Here is a 25237-nt window from a genome sequence, read left to right as displayed (position 1 = left end):
TAGGGAAGGTCGCAATCCTGCAAGTAACCGAAACCCACTTGATAATGGGGAACTGACCTGGAGATGGGGTCCCACCCCTAAAAGGGTGTTGATAATCATGGGCCTGGTACTTCCGCAAGGATGGTATTTATGATCTTCAGCTAAATAGGCACTGATTGGCGTGCAAGCCACCTCCCGTTGTTGGGAGGGTGTCAGGGGAAAGGGGCTTTTCAGCCTTTCAATTTGTTCTTCCAAATCCATGGTTTTGACACAAAACAAAAAAAAAAAAAAAAAAAAAAAAAAAGGAAGAGAAAAAAATCACATCAGCAGCATTAACCAATGGATAGTCTCCGGCAAGGTGCACTTTGGTACCCTTATTCCAGCAATTGGGACAGAAGGATTTTTTGTCGTTTCGCGTTTTGAGACATCACACAACCCTATGAACTAATAGGAAGGTTGAGAGGTGCGCCCTGACAGGTATTTCCCGGCCTTTGTGTGATATGGGGTTGTGATCCACATGAAGACGAAGGACGTGTGCCCCGAAACCGAAGGGTGTTTCATCAGCGGTTGAGTTCCGGGAACTTCGAAGTACCATATGTGTCTGCGAATATTCAGCATCCCCATGACCCGGGGAAGAGCGATGATTGTTTTGTTATTCAGAAAAAATAAAAAAAATAAACCAAATCTGTTCGTGACACGCATTTGTGGAGTACCACATCAAGACTCCGAAGGCTCTGGTGTGCCTGTGGTTCTGCATCATGTTGGACAAAACCGATCATTTTGGACCGTCGTGCTGTTCGCAGGATCGATGAAAGCCTTTAGCGCGCACTCCCACAAAACCTCGCATTGATCTGCGGGTAGCAGATGTCGATCCATCACCCTGACCGATCCTTCCACAGGACCACAGGTCCTTCGAGAAGGGTTATCAGCCTGTGTGGGACTGCGCTAAAACCCGAAGCTGGAGCGCCCCAGGAAAGCTGACAGTGCAGATATCGACAGGAGCAATAATAATCATAGCCATGATCGGAAGAATTTGGTTATCAACCGAGTACAGAGCCGCCATCACAGCGACAATGATTTGTTTAATGGAAGGGGTGAACAACCCCATGCTGCTGACACAAGATCCGCGGTATGCCGAGGAGGAACATCCGCATTTGCTGGGAAGCTTCAAACTTCGTGCCCAACTCAACTTTGTACCCCTGTCATCGTATCTTTTTCCAGAAGAACTGGAGAAACTCGGCGTCCAATCTCGCGGTTTGGCTGGGTAAGGCCCGTTCTTATCCGGATGATATCATCGCTGCAGCCGGCCCTGTCCGAATGAACCGCCCGTGCGAGACAGATTCAACAACGACAGATCGTCGCAGGGCGGTTGGTATGTTGAACAGGAAGTTTCTGCTCCAGCCTGGCCGACCCTCTGCGCTCAGTGCCTGGAGAAGGATACCGTCGCCTGGCGGGAAAAAAACGCCAAGCCGCCGCCCCCCGGCACCGCCAAGCCAATCCCCCGCAATTTCCACCCCAGGCGGTTCCCCGACGCCCATTGGCCCGCATGCGATGTTCCCCTCCACAGTCCGGGAGCGTGGAGGTACCTCAAGAATGGAGTATGCTAAGGTACCTGGGCCCCCGGAGTCCACGTAACCCGCTCGGACACGAGATGCTGCTGGAGCGCCAGAGTTCAATCGCCCGGGGCGTCGTCGATTTTGTCGGACAAGGAGGCATGGCTGTCGCCCTCGACCGACACATTAGCAATCACGTTTCTGAGTGCGTGACTCGGGGGAATTGATCCGTTGCGAGAGATCTGCGGTGATGTCCACGAGACCCTCCAAACAAGGTTTAGTCCACAACATCTGATCCGATCTCTGCCCCTCCGTCAACCCGTCTTTGCCGCCATCAGTAAATATATCTCTTGCCAGGCTAATACCACCATCGAAGCGCTGCGGAACAACCACGGGAAAAGCAAGTCTCCGCCCAGGAATCTCAGCGGTAGTTACTTCGTTACGAGTCAAGGGAAAAAAAATAAAAATAAAAATAAAAACAAAAAGTGCGGGGAACCACTGATCTCAACGGGCCCGAACCCGATCTTTTCCCAACCCAATATCAGAGTGGTTTGTTCCACGAAACCCAGGCATCCTGGGTTATACCTTCTTATCAAAATCTCACCGGGGTGCTGAACCGTCCTTCTTTTGTTCCTTGAAAGATTCTCTCCTGCCGCTTTTACAGGCAGGGTCCAGACGGAATTCCTTCATCGAATCAGACTTGCGTTGTCACTACTACGTTTCCCAACCCCGTTGAAGAAATCATGGCTGATAGAACAGGCTCCTGTCAGTATTTTCTGTTTTCTTTGCTCCAGTCCTGTACCCTTTCACTGATGCGAATGCCTTATCGGAGCCTCTGATTTACTAACAATGATATCATCGTCTCCTATGCTCTTCAGACAACCCATTTTCCAGGCGATCGTCTCACGGTCCAAAGACCGTGAACACGTATCGGGTATTGACGCCTCTGTCTTGGCTCCTCGTAGTGGTCTTCGGCATCTATTACTCGGTACGCGGCCCTGATGATGTTCCATCAGGCTCTACTATAGGGAATCAAGCCGAGATCAATCCCACACCCTTTTCGCAGACCAAGACAATCACCATCATCTACTGGTAAGATGAAGCGTGTTTATTGACCGTCCTTGATTTTCCAGGAGATGTGGTAGTCTTTTTGTTGATAGGGTCAATTGGCCTGCGGGGCGAGAATGCGATTTCTCCACTGAAGTCCCCTTTAAGCTAACTTGACCCGCCAGGGTTATTCTCCTTGTTTCTCAGCTCGGATATATGGGGCAACTCTGGTCCTCAAATCCCGAGAGATTGACGGCGGCTGCCAATGTGGCGCCGCACTTCATCCTAAACAATCTCTTCATACTCTCTTTCATTCTCCTTTGGGTTCGCTCCCATTTCTGGGGTGCCGAAGTCTTCGACATTGTCTCGTTGCTCAACCAGGGCACGCTATACTGGAGATACCCAGGTCTTCCCGAATATATCCACCTTCCAGCAGTGGCGGGACCCTATGCTTGGTCCATCACGACTCTCTTCTGGAATGGAGCGGTTGCCGTGGGCGGTTACAGTCTTCCAAAGAGGATAGTTGCCAATGTGTTCATCTGGGTCATGTTCCTCTTTGGACAGGCCCACATTGCACGCCGGAATGATCGTTCGCTCGGCTACTCACTCAGTCTTCTGACTTTGTGTAAGCAAATTCAAATTTTCATGACCCTTTAACATGCACGGTGCGTTATTATTTGACGCTCCAGCTAATCAATTCCCAATCCAGCACTTGCTCTCAAGCAGTTCTCCTTGAAGATCATCTCCTTACAGTGGATCTTCGCCTTCATAATCTTTGGCATCTTCCTGGTATCATCATTGTACAGCTCAACTACCAGATACTACAAGCGAGACTTCTTCCTCAGAAGTCTGGTCGAGCCCGAAGCCGGCGACCGTGAACGCGAGCCCTTGCTCAGCAATGCGTAAAGAGGGCTAGGTCCACCTTACTAAAGTGGCCACTAACATTACTTGCGGAAACGGGATCCCGAGAAGTCCACAATGGTAATTTTTCATGCCGTTGTTTCCAGCTTATGCCTCAGTAACATGGTGAAGTTTTTAGTTCTGTATCTGTGTCTTTCTCAGAAATTGCTAAAGTTATTCCTAGCTAAAGTCAGAGCAGAATATCGTGCTTCATATTGCAATTTGGAAAAAAAAAAAAAAAAAAAAAAAAAATTGGAAAAGGAAATGTGTGGTATCCCACCTATTAGCTCTCATGTGTTGGGTCCTCTTAACTTGGTAATTTGAGGCCCTTGGCTTTCCCTTATAATGATATGCTCCTTTGTCGTTCAGATGCGGTTTGGCTAGTCTCCATTACTTAATCCAAATAGCTTTTTGTTCTCTCATATCTCCTCTTGGTTTGTGGGTATTTCGGGTGCGAGCGTAATGCTTCTCGATGCGGGTTTTGAGCGGGAGCTCAACTTGGCAGCATTGGAGAATGATGTCATTCCGCTAGCTTTCTCTGCCGTTGGATGAAGATCCACTGCTAACTACCGGGTAGCCCATGGGAGACAAACGACCTAAAGTCAACTGAAATATCACGAAAGGGGAACAGTAAATATGATAACTGGTAAAGGCATTCAGAGCTTCCGCAAGACTTGACCGCTCCCTTCATCCGGATTGTCTCCTCGATTCTTAATGTGCCGCCTCAAGTGACCTGAGTATTATTCTGACTTCCAGTTTGAACATTTATTTCGGATTCTGACGCTGTCGAGTCGGGAATTAGGGAAAGCTCTGACGGCAGGGAGATCAGCTCCGCATAGCTTCTCTCAGAGCGAATAGCTGTGCAGGTGTCAACGCTCACGTGGAAGAGGACAGGGGATTGTTGCCATGATAAAATCTTTAGATTCGTGGATTCTTCGCTCGAAAAGATATTCTTTAAGCCTGATGATTGACATGCATGCCGAGTAGCCAGGAGAAACACACAATGTGGTTTGTTCTACGGAGTACTCCGTGCACATAACTGGAATTCTTCCAGTTCGCAGCCCAGAGGAACTGGGAAAAGGAAAGTCTCGATGGTTATTGTTGGCCCCTTGGTCAATTCCAGAACTTCCTCCGCGAATTCTGGCAGCCAGAAGAAGAATAGACAAAGGCAATCGACAGGGTCGGGTGCTGATATTTCGGGATCGGTTTGACCCACGACTTCATTCTTTTCCTCCTCCCTTTTTAAAGTTGTTTCACCCATTTTGCTTTTACCAAAACAGGCAGTGTCTTGCACGGTAACGACAGCCGAAGGGAAACCCACGCTACGTCATATGTCTGGCTCTTCTGCAGGAGCTTTTATCTTCGATCGCGTCCAGCTTGAGGATCGGACCATCGAAAAGAGCTGTTCGGGCCGGACCGGGTTTCCATTGACCAATCAACGATTTGGGAGCACAACTGGTGGCCGCTGACTAACCGGGCGCTCCTTCGAATCGTCCACTCACGGCACCGCAGTTTCAAAGCCCGGCAACATCAGGCCACCTACTTCATGCCCTCCCCTCCGGCTGGCAAATTACGATGAGTTCAGGACCCTACTGGGGAAAGGCGATATGAACTACGGAGTAAATAGGCTGAGCTCTATTCCCGCCCAACGTGGCACATGACGGCTAGCCCTGGCCGGGAGAAAGGTACATTATTGACTCAGCCTGAAAAGCTGGGCCGACAGGGCACGAAATGTATATAATCGTGAATTGAGGGTCAATTCGTCAGGCTTTCCTCATGCCCCCATTTCTATACGTGCCGGATAACTAGTCCTCCATAAAGCCTTGGTTCGGGGACTTCTTAGTGTGGATCCAAGCTGACAGTCAGTCGACTTCATATATCGTGATATACGAGAGACTTCAAGCATTATTTAAATATTCTCCGTTGACGGGCACATAGTTTCGGGTTTTCGTACTGGAGGAGGGAAACATGGCAGTGAATAACGAGCAACGACGGATGCAGCACATCGAGCGCAAAGATCTATATACAAACCTGGAGGCGCGGATACAATATCTTCACAACTTCCTTGATTTCAATTCCAGTATGCCTCCCTCACAATCCCGCGGAAACCTTGATACTCACCTGATTTGATAGATGATATCGAGGCACTGATCTCCGGCTCTAAATATATCAAAGCTCTCATCCCTGCCGTTGTCAATATCGTTTATAAAAAGCTCTTGCAATATGATGTCACCGCGCGAGCATTCCAGACAAGGAGTACGAGCTTTGAGGGGCCATTAGATGAAGAGCCGGACGAAAACAGCCCACAGATTCTGCATCGAAAGATGTTTCTAAGAGGGTATTTGAACCGATTATGTTCAGATCCCAGTAAGATGGAATTCTGGGAGTATCTGGATAAAGTCGGGTAAGCAGAGGCCCTGTTTCCGCATTTGCGATTTGCCCCGGGGGCACTTTGGTGGAAAGGGCTCAATAGCTGACGCATATTGCAGCATGATGCACGTCGGTCGGGGTCGCAAGCATCCGTTACACATTGAATTCGTTCACATCGGCGCGAATCTCGGTTTCATTCAGAATGTTCTCACGGAAGCACTTCTCTCCCACCCACGACTTCCGCTCCCTCGCAAAATAGCGCTCGTCAGCGCCATCGGGAAGGTGATCTGGGTACAGAACGATCTCTTCGCAAAATGGTATGTGCGAGATGGAGACGAATTCGCGGACCAGATGGAAGAAGTCGCCATAGAACGTGAGGGTTACTTACATGGGAAGAAAATGATTGTTAGTGAGGGATCGGAAAGTGAGACGGATGGGGACCCAGCTGCGCCGGCCACGTGTCCGTTTACTGGTGCAAGGAACGGTGCTTCGGAGCGATATGACGCTGTGAAAGAGCAGCCGCCGTCTGAACTGCCTGGTTGAGACGAGAGAAGGTAGCCAAGCGGACAGGATGAACAATGTATGATTAGTCAGCTACAGATAGCATGTCGGAGTCCCAATGGAGTTAAACCGTATTCCTTCATGAGCAACCTTGACCCCGGGTTCATTGTAACATGCGTGCCAGAACTCATTTACGCTAGACCTTGATACGAGATGATGCCCATCATGCCCGTCCGCTTGCTGGTTTTCCCGCCGCATGCGTTGACATAGGCTCTTGGGAAGCAGGTTCTCAGCACCCGCTCTAAACGCAATTGCTGGCTATATAAAAGCCAATCGCAGGTGCTGCTACTCGAGGGACTATCATTAGATGATCTTCTTTTGCGTACCTTCAGATTCTCCAAAGGACTTCTCTGATATTTGGATCGAATGACCTGAAGTTAGTAGGTACAGAAACTTGAGACATCGAATGCAGCTGACCTTTGAAGAAGTCAAAAAATGGCTCCCGAACCACTCTCAGCAGCTGGGCAAAATCTTATCGATACTGCCACATCAGTCATCAACGGCATTCCAGTCTCTGACTTCTACAGTGTGGCAAGCGCCGCTATTTCTGACGACGGCCGTGTCTTCTCCGGCGTCAATGTCTACCATTTCAACGGCGGCCCGTGCGCAGAACTTGTTGTTCTCGGGGTGGCGGCGGCTGCTGGAGCCACGAAGTTAACTCACATCGTGGCCATTGCCAATGAAGGGAGGGGGATTCTGAGTCCGTGCGGAAGATGTCGACAAGTACTGGCCGATTTGCACCCTGGGATTAAGGCTATTGTGATAGGTAAAGAAGGGCCGAAGATGGTGGCTGTGGAAGAGTTGCTGCCTTCTATATATGCTTGGGACAAGGACTATGACCGTATCTAAGGAGGACAAATGATAGTTGGAGGTCAGGATAATGTATTCCATCTGGACTAGAATGCTAAATGTCTAGCTGGACTATGCCAATATATGCTACGGACACGTCAGTATCCTGTTTAATTCAATGGCACCCAGTTAACCACCGCATTAAATTCTCTCATTCCTCCATAAAACGTACTACGCTGCAACACCTTTCTCACCGACGGCTTTTGAACATTGAGCATTTTTTACATAAACACTTCATGTATCTAGGATTCACAGAGAATATCCAGCCCTAACAGACCGAACTTTGAAACACGAGGATATCAGCACGTTTCCTCCGTTCCTGGACACGGGCGTCGGCAGGTGGGCAGGATGATCCCAGTTGAGCGCCGTGCGGTCTGATTGGCGGCGAGCTGCTGGCGCTGGTCGTTGTCGCAGCAACACCGTTTACAAACATCTACACGTGATATCAAATGGCAATCTTGTCCCCGTCGCGCTGCATGCAAGCGCTTCATGATTATCATTCTTCTGACGTGCATGGTATCGTGCTTTTGCTGTGCTTTTCTTCGTTTCAAGGTTTCGTGCTTTCATTCAGTTCCCGTGATATCCTGCCGTTCTCTTTGTGCTCCATTGCCATATACCAGCAAGTCGTTCCGCCCAATCTAGTTCCGGCCCCTGGCCAAGGATACACGAATTCTACAATCGCGATAACGGTGCCGGTGTCGCATTACTTTGGAAAGGGTTCGGGACTGCGCTGGTCAATCAGCCACGTCTTTTCAAGAATCCGATGACCCTGGAACCACATTAGCATTGGGTTGACTCTTGGAAAGACCCAAACTCGACTTCAAATTGGCAAAACGCTCTGTTGCCAGCACCGGTTTCATTCGCTCTCCATACTGAAAAACGCTATAGTTCAAGCGGGCAGCACCTTGCCCGGTGGGCAAACGTGTGGCGACGACTCATTCAGCGCAATCATCTAAAGTGATCCTTGGGGAATATTGTCCAGAGACTCGCAGACACTTGATATGGCGTTCCCTCCGAATAGTTCGAACGGCGCTCCTCCACCGCCTTCGTATGACGAGGATCCTCCATCGTACGGATATAACGATAGCGTCCTGACCTACGACACGAACGATGATATGACGGCTCCCATCTCCGAAAACGGTCGGCACGACGGATCGACGATGAGGCTCCTATCGTCGAGCTACGTGGACGACAACGTTGACGGGTACTCCGCAGAGGCGGATGTTGGTGGCGCGTATTTCAGAGAGTCGCAGCCTGGGGCGTTGCATCGCCGATTGTATGTAAACAAGGTTCACTCTTCCATTTCAAACTCAGATCCTTCCCCTCCGGTACAGAAGGATGCTACGGCTCCGGAAAGTTCAAGAAGTACTTCCACCCTACCTTCACACCCTGCGACGGTGCGAAGGTGTCCAACTATATCAGATAGCTCAGATGCTTCAGTTTTCACGACACATCCGGGCCAGGATAAGGACGAATTTAAATTCGTACGGCGCCGACATACCAGAGGCTCTGCTGCTCCAGACACTGTTCGCACCCTTAGGATGGTCAACGACCCGTTGACGGTTCCTGCCCCCCTTCGCCTGACAACGCCAAAGTCGCCAGTCAAGCCCAAACCCGATATCCATCTGGATCCCATCTGTCGCACTGGACCTCTTGCGAAACAAGACCAGACAGGTCTTTCCAGTGTACAAGAGACAGATCCAGAAGAAGTAGCTAACAAGTCGCATCATAGAAGCTCTGTATCGACAGCTCGATCGTTGCGTTATCAGCCTCTCCATCACCACAACCACTCGACAACCTCATTCTCACCATCACGCCCACCGTCAAGTTTAAGCAATGCGCCGAGTATCCCACCACCAAGCGTCTCTGGAGAGCCTGCTCAGCGGCCAGGGTCGCCAACCAGACCCTTGACACCATCCCGAAACAGTGACTGGCCGCGACCACCGACATCTGCTCCAAGCGTAACGTACGAACCCGCAGAAATCAACGGTCAGTCACGGCCGGGCACCCCGAGCTCACGATATGGTGGTAGCCCTCGACGCCCTCTTCCTCCAGCGCCGCTATTCTCTCGACCGTCAGCCAGCGAAACGAGAATTAATATCGAACGGACCAATAGCAATGCCAGCGATGATCCATTTGGAGGTGATGGAAGGACAATGGGCCCGAAGCCAGGTTCAAGGGCTAGCGTAAGGTCGTATGACTCGTATCTGACCGAATCTACGATGGTTACAGACGACAAGGACACCATGAGCAAAGTTGACCTCGATGACGAGAGCATAGCAGGTAACGCCGACCCGAATCTGCATTATGGACCTGCTCCAGAGGGCCGTCAGGACCGTAGAGGCGTTAGACAGGCACAGATGACGAAGAAGGAGGTCAAGCTGATCAACGGTGAATTGGTTTTGGAGTGCAAGATCCCAACTATCCTGCATAGTTTCCTTCCTCGACGAGATGACCGCGAATTTACCCATATGCGATACACCGCCGTGACATGCGATCCCGATGACTTCGTCCCCCGTGGGTATAAGCTACGGCAAAATATTGGTACCACCATGCGCGAGACGGAGCTATTCGTTTGTATCACAATGTATAACGAAGATGAAATCAACTTCACTCGTACGATGCACGGTGTTATGAGGAATATCTCTCATTTCTGTTCCAGGACCAAATCCAGAACTTGGGGAAAAGATGGCTGGAAGAAAATAGTGGTATGTATCATCGCGGACGGCAGACAAAAGGTCCACCCGCGAACACTCAATGCTCTCGCAGCAATGGGTGTTTACCAAGACGGCATCGCAAAGAACATCGTCAATCAGAAGGAGGTTACTGCCCACGTATACGAGTATACGACACAAGTCTCCCTAGACTCTGACTTGAAATTCAAAGGTGCAGAGAAGGGTATAGTTCCTTGTCAAATTATCTTTTGTCTCAAGGAACGTAACCAGAAAAAGCTCAACTCTCATCGATGGTTCTTCAACGCTTTTGGCCGGGCCTTAACTCCCAATGTTTGCATTTTGCTCGATGTCGGCACCAAGCCATCGCCTACAGCTCTATACCACTTGTGGAAAGCTTTCGATCAAGACTCAAACGTCGCGGGCGCCGCAGGAGAGATTAAGGCTGGTAAAGGAAAGGGATGGCTTGGCTTGTTCAATCCTCTTGTGGCATCTCAAAATTTTGAGTACAAGATGTCTAATATCTTGGATAAACCTCTCGAGTCAGTTTTCGGATACATCACTGTACTTCCTGGAGCATTGAGTGCATACCGTTACCACGCTTTGCAAAACGACAGCACCGGACATGGGCCCCTGAGCCAGTACTTCAAGGGAGAGATGTTGCATGGGAAGAATGCTGATGTCTTCACCGCCAACATGTACTTGGCAGAAGATCGTATCCTATGCTGGGAGCTAGTGGCTAAAAGAGAGGACCAGTGGATTTTGAAGTTTGTCAAAAGTGCGGTTGGGGAGACTGACGTACCAGGTATATCGTTCGGCTTAGAAGATTCTTTGTGATGTCTCTGCCCTCGAAGACTGACGTTATATTTTTAGATGCCGTTCCTGAATTTATTTCTCAGCGACGAAGATGGCTCAATGGTGCCTTTTTTGCTGCCGTATATTCTCTCATCCATTTCCGTCAAATTTGGAAGACAGATCATACGGTCATGCGAAAGATATTACTTCATATTGAATTCGTCTATCAGTTTGTGAGCTTGATCTTCACATTTTTCTCTCTGGTATGCCCTCGTTCCTCACAACTCAGACCGCATACGATACTCAGACTACTAACTCTCAACTACTAGGCTAATTTTTATGTCACATTTTATTTCATTGCTGGGGCTTTGGCGGCTCCTGACGTTGATCCGTTTGGACATAATATTGGCAAAATAATATTTGTTGCATTGAGATACGCCTGTATCTTGCTCATATGTTTACAGTTTATTCTATCCATGGGAAATCGACCTCAGGGGTAGGAAAATCCTTTACTCTTATTGAAAAGAATAAGCTGACAACTGGTAATAGAGCTAAAAAGATGTTCTTGACGGGTATGATTGTGTACAGTATCATCATGGCCTATACTACCTTCGCCGCATTGTACATGGTGGTGATGCAACTCAAACACCGTGACGACCCCAAGAATAAAGAACTGAACCTCGGAAACAATATCTTCACAAATATCATCGTCTCGACACTCTCGACTGTTGGTCTGTACTTCCTCATGTCATTCATGTACCTCGACCCTTGGCACATGTTCACGTCATCAGCCCAATACTTTGCACTTCTGCCGAGCTACATCTGCACTCTGCAGGTCTACGCATTCTGCAACACACACGACGTTACCTGGGGCACAAAGGGCGACAACGTAATCCATACCGATCTCGGAATTGCGCGTACGCGAGATTCTTCCACCGTCGAGCTCGAAATGCCGTCTGAACAACTCGACATCGACAGTGGCTACGACGAAGCGCTCCGCAACCTCCGTGATAGGCTAGAAGTCCAAGCGCCCGAGGTTTCCGAAGCGCAAATGCAAGAAGATTATTATCGTGCGGTGCGGACGTACATGGTGTCTATTTGGGTCATTGCCAACGCGATCCTCGCAATGGCCGTGAGCGAATCGTATAACAACGAGGAAGTTGGGAGCAATGGCTATCTCGCGTTTGTGCTCTGGGCGGTGGCGGGTTTGGCTGTGTTCCGTGGCTTGGGATCCACGGCGTTTGCGGTCCTGAATATTGTGCATAAGATAGCGGAGGGCAGGATGAAATTTGCCGCAGGATCTGGGTCGTCGGGCAGCGGTGGTAGTTCTGCTGCGCTAAGCAGTCTAAGTTACGGAGCGCACAGAAATATCGGCGAGAAGGTGAGAGATTGGTTTAGCGAGACGGGGTGGACTTTGAAGAGAAAGGTTGGAAAAGTGGCTTTTTGGAGGAGATGAGGGCAATTAGCTGTGTTTTGTGGCCTTCTCCTTTTGAGATCCTTTGTTTTGCTTTGATTGGGACTTTAATTTGGCTGGACTGGTTTTCTACGATAATGTGTTGGTACGAATTACGATTGATACACCGATTGGACGGGTCAAGGTAGGTGGTCTTCTTCATTTTTTTTATTTTTTATTTTTTTCCTTTGGCGCTTGGAGAAGACGCACCTTCGGCCTTAATTGTGTTTGAATGTATGTATGTTAGTTAGTGTTGGCGAAATGCTTGTATAGTGAGTCTATCACTGATTTCCATCTGCCTCTTTTAGCATTGTTTCCATGGTAGAAATTACTACTCCCGGCATATATATATAAGACTGAAAGTAAACAGGCACGGGATCTATTGAGGTATCTAAAACAAAAGAAAAGTGTCACAGCGACGTACCAACAGTCGACGATGACATATGCACAACTATATAACACACGAAGTGATATCACTGCTCTCGACAAGGCATCCTCGAATTCCACGACCTTTCACATGTTGTCCTCCGTCCACCGACTCCTCATCTTATCCCACGCTTGCTTCTCTTCGATCCCTGATTTGATATCCAGTCCCACGCCCATCCCTCTCTCAACCCACTCCTTGCCCTCCATCTCCGCTAATCTTGACAACGCCCGGGCAAATGCGAAGCGCTCTTCGTCACCGCTGAATATGGAGGTGGCCCTTAATTGGGACATGGACAGACCGAGATCATCCATCAACATGCGCATGGAGTCATCCAGGTCTTCGCCGGAGTCTTGAGCAGGTGACGAGGAAGAAGAAGAGGAGGTGGAAGAGATGGGTTTAGAATTAGCAGCAGAGTGCTTTGGGGTGTGAGTGATGGAGGCTTTGATCTCAGAGGGGGAAAGGAAGAGGTTTGAGAGAGGAACAGCGGTGGTGAGGACGAGTTTAGCCTAGACATAGGGATATTAGTATGTTTCTCTACAGCCCTGCTGAAAGTTTAAATGAAAGCAAGCAACTCATACCCGACTCTCGTAGACTGCATCAATAAACGTAATGAATCGTCTGGCCAAATCACGCTGCTGCAGCGTCATCCCGGGCACATCAGTGATGATGAACGCATTGTAGCTCCTCATCAACTCGATATAATCCGCTGCACTCGTGGGTCGGCCAATCAGCTCATCGAATGTAAATCTTGCCGCTTTGCCTGAAGCTTGTGGAACGACGACATCGCGTCCCCAGACTTGATGCACTGCGCGGTGTGGTGGGTCATTTTTGAAATCCCCTAGATACTCGAACCATTTATCGGCGTGACGGTCGGCCTGCAGACCGAGGGGACAGTGATAAACACCAGACGGTGGACGCGGGATTTTGCGATAATCTGTGGTGGAGTTAAGATTTAAGACGGTAAGTGTATTCTTGAGAAGTTGGATGCATGGGATAAAAGACTGTCGCTGAATTCCGTTCTTATACAATTCATCCGGGTGCCGGTTTGATGTTGTTATGAAAACAACGCCGTGGGACATCAAGGATTCAAGCAATCTGTTTGCCAGGTTAGCTTCCTGCATATTTATCAGATGGTCCTAGCACATAAAAATCCACAGCATACCTCCTCAGGATCATTGCGTCAGCAACATCAGTGCACTGAAATTCATCAAAACACAGTACACTGGACTGCTCTGCAATCTCAGCTGCCACAAAGGGGACTCCATCAAAGTCATTTCCATGCTTCATTTTCACAAGATGCAGCCGTTTGTGCACGTCCTGCATGAAATTGTGGAAATGTATGCGTGTCTTGGAGCCAATGTTCGCAGGTAGAGTGTCATAAAAGAGATCCATCAACATGGTCTTCCCACATCCCACGTCGCCATGCATATATAGACCCTTTGGCAGGTTTTCGGGTATCCGTGAGACGAGGCCGGATGGTTTAGAGCTACGGCCGAAGAGGGTATCAAATAAGGAGGATTTGGGCGCAGCGATCAACTCAGCAAGAGACGGGTGGACTACTGGAGGTGGGTTATACCCTCTGAGGACTTCATGTAGGTCTTGGAGATGTTGGATAATTGCTAGAAAACCGCAAGGAGGCACGGAGATACTAGTTAACAAGGCGATTTTTCTCTCCAACACAATCGCACGCAGCAGGGGTTGGGGTATCTACGTACCTCTTTGAAAATCATCGTCCCTCAACCGCCCCGCCTCCACTCTCGAATCATACTCTTGGATAGGCCCAAACGTCGCTGCCGGAGCACTGTCCTGAACCCCAACTGCGGTACCGACATCCGTCATCCTCCTTGTTTGACCATATTTAAGCCCACCGTCTACCCTCCCTCCACTTCCCGGAGACACGTATCCAACGCACTGCTCCCGACGGGCCGATCCACTCAAGCATCTCGAACGATGTGCGTCCGCCACACCTCTCGCACTGACCGAAAAGGAACGCGCAGCGCCAGGTCCCGACCACGTAGCACTGGCGAGGAGTTTGCGATATGGACGTACGGCGGGTCGAATCATTTGTCTCTAATAATACTCCGAAAGGGAATGGGAAAAAGAAAGAGGCAATTCGTTCGGCCCAAAAGCTTTATTTTTTCTTCCTCACTTCAGCTGCTCGAATTATACCAATTTATCCCGTCTGTAATCGTGTCGTGCGATCTCCCGCCTTATTGTCGATATATATATATATATACAGATAATAGAATGTACCGTCTCAGACAAGTATCTCATCAAATTGCATTCTTCCTAACATGTAGCATTCCCGGGGACGGATAGCTAATCGATACGATCGCGGGACAGGATGGGACGAAACAAGGCCGGCAAACGGGGAGAAGAAGAAAGGGGAAAAAAAAAAAGATACAGGCAAGCAAACGCTTTATTGAAACTACTCGAACAGGAGAGGCCAAGAGAGAAAGAAAGCAAATATATACGCCTTACATCGAATAACAGATAACGGTCGAGAATGAAGCAGCAGCAGCAGCAGCAAAACGGGCTCAATTCGCCATCATCCCGCCGGAGAAATTCAAAGCGACGGTCACCCGAGCGGCTTTGCCATCGGACGGGCGCTAGGCCAGATCCGGGTTGGCGTGCCGGTGATAATTGCCGAGGCTGCTTATGCTGACCTAAGCATTAATTATGTCATCACGCGTGAGAGGCAGTGACCAGGCGCAGAAGTGGCTGAGCAAGCCAGCTGCTTCCGACAAGAGCCGCCTGGTTAGCTCAATCGGTAGAGCGTGAGACTCTTAATCTCAAGGCTGCGGGTTCGAGCCCCGCATCGGGCTTTCATTTTTTTGATTTTCGTTGCTTGCTTTTTTCGGCTTGTCGATGAAAATTGCATGTTGGGTAATTGCTTTTTGCGGAATTGGAGCGAAGGCTACCTTAGGTACATGCGATGCGGAAGAATGTCTGAAGCAATTGTGTGCATCACCAGATCTAAGAGAATTCCCCCTTAATAACAGAACCATCAAAGCCAGCGGGATCGCAAACCGAGCAACGAAATACTATAGCGATACCCCAAAAGCATACACATATAATTATAATAAATATATATAAAGCGACTACTAGGGAGGAGCAGTTGAAGATACTTTTTTCTTTCTTTCTTTTCTTTTTTTTTTCTCATTGCATTGGGCGTTCGGTCTTTTTACGTTGGTCGTTGCTCATCTTCACATTCATATCATATAACCCCCGGGTGCCATTCGTCAACCCGAACTATCCTCTCCCCTTATTCGCATCTTCTATTCCTCCTTGGCTTGTCCCTGGTTCATACAAACATGACGTGCAGAAGAGGAAGAAAAAAAAAAAAAGAAAAAAGAAAAAGGGAAGGCGGTGAAAAAGGGCATTCATGGTACGTGTTTGAGAAGCAAACGGGGGTGTGTGGACGATAGTTAATAGCGGGTTGTGTGTGTGTGTGTGTTTTTTTGGGGGGGAGAGGGGAGGAAGAGAGAAATCTGCAAGCAAGTTAACATGGGGAAAAATAATAAAAAGCAAACCAAGAAGAACAAGCAGGAGAATAAGTAACCAAACAGAGGCACTGAAGCTCACAAGCCAAACCAGAATGTAGACCTCCGATAAAATTTCAGCCCATAACGAAGTTCGTAAATTTGCAAACATCCGATCGAGGAAAACAAAAAATGAAAAATTGATCGGGGTAAATCAAAGTGGGAAGAGAGGGGAAATAAATAAAACTGGTATCGAAGGAGAAAAAAAAAAAAAAAAAAAAAGAAAAGTAAACTTGTATAAATCGAATTGATGGAGAGGAAAAAGGGCGAAACAAGGGCCTTGTAGCATATTGTCATGTAGGTAGGATATCACGCAATCCCAACATATACCATGAGCTTCGTATTCCGCTGAATTGCCACCTCCAGATCAGCGTCACTGAGCAGTTCTACAAACCCGCGAGACGGTTCGTCCTTGTACCGCAGGAGGATGTCCTCGTCGACCTTTAAGCGGTCCTTGATCTTGTCTCTTAATTGCTGCAATGTGATATCGGTAGGGACACGGACGACAATGAGATCATCTTGGAAGAACACTTTGATCTTGATCGCATTCGAGCCGGATGATATGGACCCTTGTGTTAGTGCGCTACCCTGTCGAAGCATCATCGGCTGCTGGGCCACGCTTGATTGCGACACGGACCCCTGGTTCCGCTGGTGGTTAAGATAGCTGTTCATCTGGCCTTGTGAGGATTGTCGAGATGCACTGGGCGATGCATCGTGTCCTGAGGATGGCTGAGAGCCCGAGGATAGCCGGTATTCGTCGGCCATTGCGGCAGGGTCGATTTCGAAGTCGCCAGGCCGTGGTGCGAAAAGCTGGCGGACAAGCTGACAGCGCGAAATGTGCGGCGGCATGGAGAGTAATTTCTTAATGTACTCGTCCAGGTTTTGACGGCGACCGTTGGATATTGCATTTGTCACATGAGTGACTGGGCCGGGCATGAATGGCAGTGTCCGAGGACCTCCCTTATTCCCAGCTTCCTCCTCGAATTGCGCAAGCAGAGCTATCTGGAAGTCATAAAAGTCATGATAGTATCTTGATAGTTCCCACCATCTGCCATCTTCCATCTGCGCCTCAATAATATACCAGTATTTGTCATTATCGAAGCAGTAGCGGGGGATCGACGCCTGAACCGGAGCGGGGACGGAATAATAATCCTGTGATCGCTGCTGTTGGAATTGCTGGTTCGGGTTGGGATATCTCTGACTTTTGCTTGCGTTGCGCTGATGGTACTGTTGCGCAGAGAGAGATTAGACAAAAAGGCGGTGGTGACATTGGGCGAAGGGGGAGAGGGGGGGGAGGGGTAAGTTTGACTCACATAATCGTTGCTGTTGTGATGGCCGCTGTTGTTCAAGCTCATCTTTTCGATTTCGGCGGTGGCAGACTGAACACCTCCAGTCTCGAACTTGCCCAGGGTAATAGAGCTGTTCTTGTACTCTGCTGTCATTTTCTTCCACTCTTCGACCCGCGGGACTCCCGCACGCTTAACGGCTTCGTGGGGATCGGTTACGGGCTGGCCCGTGACCATGTCTCTGACCTCGATGAAGGAGACGGGAATGAGGCCCGGGCCACCCAGACGGCCAATTGGCTTTGCAACAAACCACTCTGGGTTCGACTGGGCGATGACGATGATCGCCTCGCCGGCTCTGGCCTCCAATTCATCTGGTCTTTCTGCGTGAAAATCATACTGCACCACTCCGTAGACCATTGCGCCCGCACTCTTCCCAATCGCCGACATCCTTGCCTGCGCACCTTGTTTTGTCGTGTTTGTCGTAGATTCTGTACCGACGAGTGTATTCCGGTCCGAAGGATCCGAACTCTGAAGGTCGTGGCTGCGATGGTCTTCGGGAAAGCCAGTCGAGCCGCCGCTGTTTCGCTCTGTCTTGCCGATGACCTCGAAGAAAGAGACGGGGACCAGACCACGGGCACTGGAGGATAGTGGGTTGCAGGCTTCGTACCAATCGAAGTCGTCTTCTCTGCTTATAACATGGAAAAAATCACCTTTGCTGAAGGCAAGCTCGTGTGTGTTGGCTGGATCGGGAGTGTAATCGTAGAGGGCCCTTATGACCTGTGGGGTTCAAAGGGAAGTGGATTAGTCTATTGGGCATCGCAAGGGCCGCTAAGAAGCGTGGCGATGACGGGCGGGCAAGGGTGGAGCGGGAAGCGAAAGGAAACCAAACACTCACCTTCTTTGGCGGCAAAATAGCGATGGCAGACTTGGGAGTGATGGAGACATGCTGTGGCTTCTGGTCTTTGTCGCCCTTGAGTGAACGCCTGATGGCCTAGCAACGAGGGGGAAAGAAACCACGGCGGTGGAACCGATTAGCTGAAACCCAACCGCATCCCTGATGGGGCATATTACATTTTTTTAAAGGGGGGTAAGAAAAAGGGGAGAATAGAGGTAACCTCATCGAAAAACTAACAAATGGGCAGAGGGGAGGGGGGAAAAAAAGAGGCAGATAAGATTCCCAGAACATACCTTCATTGTGATCGACAAGCCCCAGGTTCCACCTGCAAAGTGGAAATCTTATTATTTTATTTTATCTTTCTTTTAAAACTCGAGTGAAACAAGTTTTAGGATCGGGAGATATATCGTCCTGTTCGGCGGGCAGGCAGAGAGAGAGAGGAAGCGTGGAGGGTTCGGGGGTGCAGGGCTGGGCGGGATCAAGACGTAAGTTGCGACGGCCTCACTAGCTAATTAACCGCCTAACCAGGGCTCGCTCTTGGGGCTGATTCCGCTCCGTGTCACCCAGCAGCAGCGAACGGGGGGGAGGGGAGAGGCGTGCACATCCAACCAACCCCACGACAGGACAAGACGAGCGAGAGCTTGCAGCAACTACGCGCTGGGACGTTTGGAAGCCCGTGCAGCGAAGCCGCCCTGACACGGGGACAGGGAGTTATATCAGTCACTTCTGCTGGTTAGTTATGGAGCTGAAATGCGACCAGAGCGAGTGATTGCGATGCGCCCAGAACAACGGCCACGCGTAGCTCAGCTTAACATACCCTTCCACCAGGCAACCGACCTTTGAGGATATATATGTAGCAGTTATATAGAAGCTATAGTTTTAGTTTAGGAAAAAAAATTTAAGATTTGGTCGGGAAGGGCCTTAATTCAGGGACCGAGAAGATGGATTAAGTTTGGATGGCGATACGAGTCTCATCGTCTGGGCCCGTGTGCTCGCGATGGTGGCATCCGGCTTTGCAGCGACAGCCAAGTTAACAACTTTAGCTCTGTAGTTATGCAGCTAGATTATCGACAAGACGACGTCGAGTGGCATCCCAGAATCGGCCAGGCCGGCAGCGAGAGGAGGACAGCGGGGAGAGACAGATGGGGCGCGAGAGAGGCAAAGTCACGGGCGACGGAAGCGAGATAGAGAGAGAGACACACAGAGAGAGAGAGAGAGACAGAGACAGAGAGAGAGAGATAAAGAGAGTCGAGCGGACGGATGGCGGTGGCCATGTCCTCTTGCTGCTTAAAAGAGTTTTAATTTGTTCCATCCAAACCAAATCTACCCACCCGATCCGGACCCTTCTTTTTGTCGCCCAAATGCAAATCGCAGGGCTGCCCGTCCGATCAGCGAGCTACGAACACGCGGACAACCAGCTAACTAACCAACTACTCTGCCCTCCCGTCCGGCCATCAGAACCCCGGCCTCCCTCCTCGCCGGCGATAATTCACTATTCTCCATCGACATCATCGACTTGCGGAGTACTCTGTCGTAACTCGTCGAAAAAGAAAGCAACCGCTAGTCCGCCGATAGCGCATGAGTCTTGCGCCTGATATTTCCCTCGCCTGCGAACCTAATTTCCTCTCAAACCCGCATCATCCAAAGGAGCACCCAGCTGCTAATTCCCATCAGAACAAAAGAAGAAAAAAAAAAAAAAAAAAAAATCAAACAAAATCCCCTCCTCGCTAACTACCTAATCGGCCTTGGCTGCCCTACGCGCCCATCCTTCTTTCGCCGCGATGATCTCTTCGACGCCCCGCAGCTGTTCAGCCCAAGTTCTCCATCTTCCCCAGTCGCTCGTCCCTTGCAGGCGTGAGCTAGCTAACATAACCAACTACTAACTTTCAACCTCTTCTGGATTCTTCCGCATGGGCGCAAGCCCGCCTGCTGGGCATCGTCAGCTTACTGCCTGCCAGCTCAGTTATTCGCCCTGGTCGTCGAACCTGAAGCACGATGACGTAACTCTAGCGCATAAACCGTCCGTCGAGGGCGTCGATTGCAAGGACTGGAGCAAAGAAGACGGCAGGGCCAAAGCGTACTTGCAGACGGCGGCCGAGCAAAAAAAAAAAAAAATAAAAAATAAAAAATAAAAAAAAAGGGAAAGCAAAGCCGTGAGAGGATCAATTGCACATGCTTATGGATCCCCGGCCAGCCTCATACGCCAACGAGTTGAGTTATGGTGGACACCCTCAGGAAATATATCTCCGGCTATGTACTCCGTACCGAAGCCTGCCTCTATCATCCTTGTCCATCAAGCTGCGTTTGTCGGGTCAGCTCCTAATAATTCATTATGTAGTAGCTCCTTAATACCTGGCATGGATCGTGCTATATTAACTTTTTTCTTTTTTTTTTTTTTTCAAATTTCGCCTAGTCAATGAAATGAAAGGTTCCTTGAAGCCGGAAGCGATTTGGACTGACCGAAAACGGGCCGCTTGGTCACATAGGCCAAGATGGTGATGATAGATAAGAATACGTTTCCGCAGGATCGACGCCGATGCCACACGGGCTTCGGCTCCCGCCCACACTGTCCCGCTTTATAAAATTGCATAACTCCCTTGCTCATAACTAGTTAATCAAACAGAGAGCATAGTTTACTGATCAAAAAACCAGCCCGCTTGTTCGCTAACATGACAGGTGAGCAGCACTTCTCGCATGGGCATTCATATCCCCCATTCGACTTCATGGGGGGGGTTGGAAGATGCGTATTTTACCAATCTGTCGGTGTTTGGATAGGGACGTGGGGGAATTACCTGCCTTTTGTGCTGAACACAAGCGCTTGCACAGCCTGCAATTTCTCTCAAGCGCTAAGCCAGTCTACCGCTGGTTACTCTGTACCTTCGGTTCGGTCAGAGGCTTAATAGCAGCCCTTGAGCCAGAGATTAATTCTGTCTTAAGCTCTCTTCGCCATCCGCAAGCGAGGCAAAAATCCCTGGAAGGACATCCATTCAGGCCAAAAAGCGTCAAAGAATGCTTCAAATTGCTAGATCTTCACCGAATGCTTACCTTCTTCTTGCAACATTTCTGCCGGACTGCCCCGTGTTCCCCGTGGATGGACAAGGACAAATGGAACACCGAAATTCTACCACTGGAAATGTCCGATGTCCAGTCTGCACGCTTTCTTCGGGCTCTTTGTCGCATGCAAACATACTGTAATACTTTTGGTAAACGGGGGGACTACTGGAGGCATGCTGCTGACCAGAAAACGACAGAGATCTCTTTGGGTCGCTCTTGGTATCGAATCGAAGAAATTTGGGAGCTCTTCTTAAACACAATGCCACCTTGGGAGGCTGAAGAGATGGCCTGTGTTTTTGGGCGTATCTCCGGACTAAATGGGTTGAAGTATTTGCCGAGATTGAGGATGATGTGTCTGAATACCGTCCTAGAATAGAAGGGTTCGTCGCATGGACTGGTACAAGAGGAACGAGCAGCTTTATCCAACTCGTAAGTGAAGAATTTCCCCTAATCGAGCATTGAAATTCCGGTTATAGCAGAGCCAAGACTTACGCTTTTACTGGATAGCTGCGTTCTATGACATGTATCTCGAAGATGTAACAAACACAGGACCAGGGTTTTTATACTGGGTCCTCCACGCACCGTCATACGAGGCGCCCCGGGATGTTACTATAGCCAACACCATTTTTGGCGCTCGGGGAGATACGTTCAGTACGATGCTTGGACCTTACTTGGAATCCTGGGAGTTGGGTCTCCCCGCAGCCAGATACCAGGAACACGATGGGAATCTCGAGGGGTATTTACGCACCTTGCCCCTCACTGAAAGGCCCAATTTGAGCTATGTTCGGTATTGGTATGGTGACGGACCCGTCCTGGAAGTATTCAATGATGATTTGACAGACTTCTTCGCACTCAATAGTAACTTTGAATGGTGCTGCGCCCTGTGGGATGACGAAAGACTCATCGAGTGGAAAACCCCCTTACCTCTACACCCATTTTAACCTCTCCCCTTCTCTCCGGCCCCGCGGGACTCGTCCAAATACCCCTCTCAATTTGAGAAGTTATCCACAAAAGGCAATGCTTTTACTTTGGAGGTATTATTCAACTTCTCCCCGTGTCCTTAATAATCCCTTATCAACAGGACGCGGAGCTCTCCGGTCTTCTGTGTTTTGGGCTAACGGATGGTAAACGTCACAGCGCAAAGCATGCTATCTTGAGCTGTCAAGGCATGAGCAGAAGGAAGGTAGCAAGGGTCAAAGAGTGGATAGTGGAAGGCCGGGTGATCTTACATACTGGTGTCCTACTTCGGCCTACTCAGTAGCAACATTCATCAAAGATAACTAACTGTGAAAATCTATACAATATTATATTTCTGGGCTCCTAAGAAAGCTATACTTGTCTCGCCTAGGAAAAAAAACCAGCAGCACTACAGGATATCACTATAAGTGAATAAAGAACTCGGGCAAACCCAAGAACAGATACCACACAGGCAGGCTCTGAAAACACATCGCCAGCAATATAATCCCAACTCCTAAACACCCCTTTCTCAGCCTAAATGCGTACGGAGGATATAATAAGAAAATCATACGACCAATCAGACAGTATTGACTTCGCCTTCTCCCATGTGATGGCAGGAGATCGGTCGGTCAAAGAACGTAGCCGAGAAGAGCAGATGGGACTTTAGGGAAGACCATGGATCGGGAGGCTGGTACGATCTGAGACAGAGAGGCACAAAAAAAGTAGAGTAAGAAATCATCCACGGCGAGGAAACGCCGAAGATGCGAACGAGTCACTACGAACGGAGTAGGAACTTTAGAGTGCGCCGGAACAGCAAGGTGCCCCGTAGGACCTGGAGATCATCGTCAAATTTAACAGTCGTTAAATCTGTCCTTTAATATCAACGATTCTGTGGGCTTCAGCTTTAGCCGCTTCAAAGTAAGGTTGAGCCTTCGCAGTAACAAGTTTAACGCCGTCTGGTTTCTCTTGAAGGAGCTCTTCCGGCACATGATCCAGAATAAATCGGGCAGCTTGCTCATCTGACTCAAAACCAAGTTCCTCGGTGATGAATCTAATATTGAGGTCGGGCTTATACCTGTTGATCGAGTCAGAGTCATACGGAAGTAGCGTAGGATTATAGTACATACGCTTTACAGATGTAGGTGAGAGCATTAAGACGCTCCCGGTCGACAAACATGTCCATAAGATATGCTCCCATGTTCGGCGTGTCAAGGTAGAGTTGGAAAAATCGATGATAATTTCCAAGTGCCAGAGCGGAACGCACATCCAATGCATGTTTCACAGCATGGTCAGCTGCTTCTGCGGGGGTTAGATCCGCCAAGGCGTTGTTGATGGCGGTTCGATTGCGGGTATAAATGAAATAGAGAATACGATACGCCTTAAATTCCATGGGATGTCCTCCAAGATTCATTGCATACAATGCCAGTAGTTGAGTCTGGCACTGATTATACTCACCAAGATCACCCTTTTCCAAAGCAATTCGAGCATGGATTTCGTATACGTTGACCGTGAACTCATTTCTGATGTGTTGGACGGTTAAATCCTGTCGCATGGACTTAAATTGGTCACAGACGTAATTGTAATTGTTCTCTGATCTCCACTTTTTCTTTAACAGGTCAAGGGTCTTTTTTAGCACAGACAACGGCCGCACAGTGTCCGGGTTTGGGGGAGCAGTGAGACGGAAATAGTTCTTTTCTAAATTCTGGCATCGGCCGATAACGGGCCCGTCATCGGAATCTCTCGTGAGGGATCCCTCGTAGGGCGAACGCGTACTGGGGGTCGCCTGTGAACCAGAGCCTGTGTCCTCGAAACGCCGTTTGCGGCTCTCCAGAACACTGGTAAACTTACTTGGAATTTTGCTGTTAGCGTTATCATTACCGATATCTGTCCGTCTTCGTTTGTCAGTAGGGGAAGGGAAACTATTGCGATCTTCAAACTCAGTGCGAGAGTTAGCTTTTCTTCTCCATGGCGGAATACTTTCCACGTTATCCTCCACTGTGCTAATTTCTGATGATTTTCTTTTCGGGGAATATTCTTCCTTTTGTGATCTTTCCGTATATGCAGGAATAGATCTGTGAAAGCCCACTGGTTGCTGTCTCGTTGACGATGTCAGAGCCCTATTCCGTTCATCACGAATCATTTCCTGGGGTAACGGCAGGGCTTCCCAATTAACATTGTTGAGATTATTGCTCTCGGCTGCTTCCGTGATTATTTGCTTTAGCTTTTTCTCCATATCCTCTCGCGTAATACCCGGGATCTGGTATTCGGGAACAAAGCTCCGTTGCACATATTGGCGTACTCCAGGGGGCCACTCAACCCTTTTCTTACTACCTTGAGCCTCGGCAGGTTTCGGTGGAGGAACATCTGTGGAGTGGGGATCTGTAGTTGACTGCGGGTTTGAAGCTAAGCTGCGGCGGGCTTGAACGGAAATATACGCGGGAGCTGAGTAGCGTTAGGGTTTTGTCGATTGGGAGACAGGCCAACGTAAACTCACCATTTGATGTGTATTGTGCCGTAGTGGAAGCCCGCCATGGCGGAGAAGCAGCATTCATGGCGAATGTCAATAGATCGTAAGTCCAATAGATGAAATCAGCTGGTTCGAGGTGTCAAGTTCCAGATTTGCAGAGAAGGGGTTCTGTGTTGAGGGCTCAGTCTCGACAGGATAGATTCACAGTATAAGCTAAAAGAAAACTCATATGATGGTTCACTCTGTACAAAATATGAAAGGAAAGATTCAACACCCTCCACACATAACGATCAAAAGAGCAAGCTGGTGATGGGATGGAAAGGCGCATAAATGAGAAGTGTCGTTCTTCATGATGAGGTGGCAACCAAGATGTGAATGGGGCGCTCGCTTCACTCTGTTTCCGGTTTAGTGCGGTCTTGGGAAGGCGGTG

At 49.2% G+C, this 25237-nt stretch overlaps 10 protein-coding genes and 1 non-coding gene across 11 annotated transcripts; 7 read left to right on the top strand and 4 right to left on the bottom strand.

Moving 5' to 3' along the window:
* Positions 1-385: 385 nt before the first annotated feature.
* On the top strand, positions 386-1614 carry CIMG_08651 (uncharacterized protein; the record flags this gene model as incomplete). Its single annotated transcript, XM_001241487.2, has 2 exons — positions 386-1243; positions 1344-1614. Exons 1-2 carry the CDS (start codon positions 999-1001, stop codon positions 1612-1614), a joined length of 516 nt encoding a protein of 171 aa, XP_001241488.2. The 5' UTR covers positions 386-998.
* An 81-nt stretch (positions 1615-1695) lies between these two features.
* On the top strand, positions 1696-3901 carry CIMG_08652 (uncharacterized protein). Its single transcript, XM_001241488.2, has 4 exons — positions 1696-2297; positions 2411-2624; positions 2765-3204; positions 3289-3901. Exons 1-4 carry the CDS (start codon positions 2276-2278, stop codon positions 3483-3485), a joined length of 873 nt encoding a protein of 290 aa, XP_001241489.1. The 5' UTR covers positions 1696-2275; the 3' UTR covers positions 3486-3901.
* Positions 3763-5248, bottom strand: CIMG_12203 (uncharacterized protein). Its single transcript, XM_012358593.1, has one exon. It carries the CDS (start codon positions 4738-4740, stop codon positions 4495-4497), a length of 246 nt encoding a protein of 81 aa, XP_012214016.1. The 5' UTR covers positions 4741-5248; the 3' UTR covers positions 3763-4494.
* Positions 5115-6497, top strand: CIMG_08653 (uncharacterized protein). The gene is made up of 3 exons (XM_001241489.2): positions 5115-5559; positions 5613-5883; positions 5969-6497. The coding sequence occupies exons 1-3, from the start codon at positions 5448-5450 to the stop codon at positions 6390-6392; spliced, it is 807 nt and encodes a 268-aa protein (XP_001241490.1). The 5' UTR covers positions 5115-5447; the 3' UTR covers positions 6393-6497.
* A 37-nt stretch (positions 6498-6534) lies between these two features.
* On the top strand, positions 6535-7397 carry CIMG_08654 (blasticidin-S deaminase). Its single transcript, XM_001241490.2, has 2 exons — positions 6535-6786; positions 6839-7397. The coding sequence occupies exon 2, from the start codon at positions 6846-6848 to the stop codon at positions 7257-7259; it is 414 nt and encodes a 137-aa protein (XP_001241491.1). The 5' UTR covers positions 6535-6786; positions 6839-6845; the 3' UTR covers positions 7260-7397.
* An 863-nt stretch (positions 7398-8260) lies between these two features.
* CIMG_08655 (chitin synthase 2) lies at positions 8261-12471 on the top strand (the record flags this gene model as incomplete). The annotated part of the gene is made up of 4 exons (XM_001241491.2): positions 8261-10736; positions 10805-10989; positions 11056-11222; positions 11276-12471. 4 exons carry the CDS (start codon positions 8261-8263, stop codon positions 12180-12182), a joined length of 3735 nt encoding a protein of 1244 aa, XP_001241492.2. The 3' UTR covers positions 12183-12471.
* A 221-nt stretch (positions 12472-12692) lies between these two features.
* Positions 12693-14670, bottom strand: CIMG_08656 (mitochondrial ATPase; the record flags this gene model as incomplete). Its single annotated transcript, XM_001241492.2, has 4 exons — positions 12693-13112; positions 13185-13701; positions 13769-14225; positions 14322-14670. The coding sequence occupies 4 exons, from the start codon at positions 14668-14670 to the stop codon at positions 12693-12695; spliced, it is 1743 nt and encodes a 580-aa protein (XP_001241493.2).
* Positions 14671-15358: 688 nt separating this feature from the next.
* Positions 15359-15431, top strand: CIMG_15066. The gene has a single exon. It is a non-coding gene; the product is annotated as a tRNA-Lys (tRNA).
* A 1026-nt stretch (positions 15432-16457) lies between these two features.
* On the bottom strand, positions 16458-18486 carry CIMG_08657 (protein kinase activator Bem1; the record flags this gene model as incomplete). The annotated part of the gene is made up of 4 exons (XM_001241493.2): positions 16458-17375; positions 17462-18211; positions 18330-18417; positions 18482-18486. 4 exons carry the CDS (start codon positions 18484-18486, stop codon positions 16458-16460), a joined length of 1761 nt encoding a protein of 586 aa, XP_001241494.2.
* A 2934-nt stretch (positions 18487-21420) lies between these two features.
* On the top strand, positions 21421-23390 carry CIMG_08659 (uncharacterized protein; the record flags this gene model as incomplete). The annotated part of the gene is made up of 3 exons (XM_001241495.2): positions 21421-21710; positions 21760-21812; positions 21891-23390. 3 exons carry the CDS (start codon positions 21421-21423, stop codon positions 22322-22324), a joined length of 777 nt encoding a protein of 258 aa, XP_001241496.2. The 3' UTR covers positions 22325-23390.
* CIMG_08660 (GANP domain-containing protein) lies at positions 21931-25123 on the bottom strand. Its single transcript, XM_001241496.2, has 3 exons — positions 24835-25123; positions 23468-24782; positions 21931-23415 (listed from the first exon to the last, which is right to left on the bottom strand). The coding sequence occupies exons 1-3, from the start codon at positions 24890-24892 to the stop codon at positions 23202-23204; spliced, it is 1587 nt and encodes a 528-aa protein (XP_001241497.1). The 5' UTR covers positions 24893-25123; the 3' UTR covers positions 21931-23201.
* Positions 25124-25237: the final 114 nt, after the last annotated feature.

The sequence above is a fragment of the Coccidioides immitis genome, assembly GCF_000149335.2.
Source record: "Coccidioides immitis RS genomic scaffold supercont3.3, whole genome shotgun sequence".
NCBI classification, from domain to species: Eukaryota; Fungi; Ascomycota; class Eurotiomycetes; order Onygenales; family Onygenaceae; genus Coccidioides; species Coccidioides immitis.
The sequence above is the reverse complement of the archived record's forward strand: the minus strand, read 5'-3'. Positions and strand labels throughout refer to the sequence as shown.

Bases quoted from the DNA above. Each gene is read 5' to 3' on its own strand.
- CIMG_08652 (XM_001241488.2), top strand. From the start codon at position 2,276: ATGGCTGATAGAACAGGCTCCT. The intron at 2,298-2,410 runs GTCAGTATTTTC...TATGCTCTTCAG, and splicing joins GGCTGATAGAACAGGCTCCT to ACAACCCATTTTCCAGGCGA. The intron at 3,205-3,288 runs GTAAGCAAATTC...TTCCCAATCCAG, and splicing joins ACTCAGTCTTCTGACTTTGT to CACTTGCTCTCAAGCAGTTC.
- CIMG_12203 (XM_012358593.1), bottom strand. From the start codon at position 4,740: ATGGGTGAAACAACTTTAAAAAGGGAGGAGGAAAAGAATGAAGTCGTG.
- CIMG_08653 (XM_001241489.2), top strand. From the start codon at position 5,448: ATGGCAGTGAATAACGAGCAACGACGGATGCAGCACATCGAGCGCAAA. The intron at 5,560-5,612 runs GTATGCCTCCCT...CTGATTTGATAG, and splicing joins CTTCCTTGATTTCAATTCCA to ATGATATCGAGGCACTGATC. The intron at 5,884-5,968 runs GTAAGCAGAGGC...CGCATATTGCAG, and splicing joins GAGTATCTGGATAAAGTCGG to CATGATGCACGTCGGTCGGG.
- CIMG_08654 (XM_001241490.2), top strand. From the start codon at position 6,846: ATGGCTCCCGAACCACTCTCAGCAGCTGGGCAAAATCTTATCGATACT.
- CIMG_08660 (XM_001241496.2), bottom strand. From the start codon at position 24,892: ATGAATGCTGCTTCTCCGCCATGGCGGGCTTCCACTACGGCACAATAC. The intron at 24,783-24,834 runs GTGAGTTTACGT...AACGCTACTCAG, and splicing joins GGCACAATACACATCAAATG to CTCCCGCGTATATTTCCGTT. The intron at 23,416-23,467 runs GTATGTACTATA...CTCGATCAACAG, and splicing joins CTCACCTACATCTGTAAAGC to GTATAAGCCCGACCTCAATA.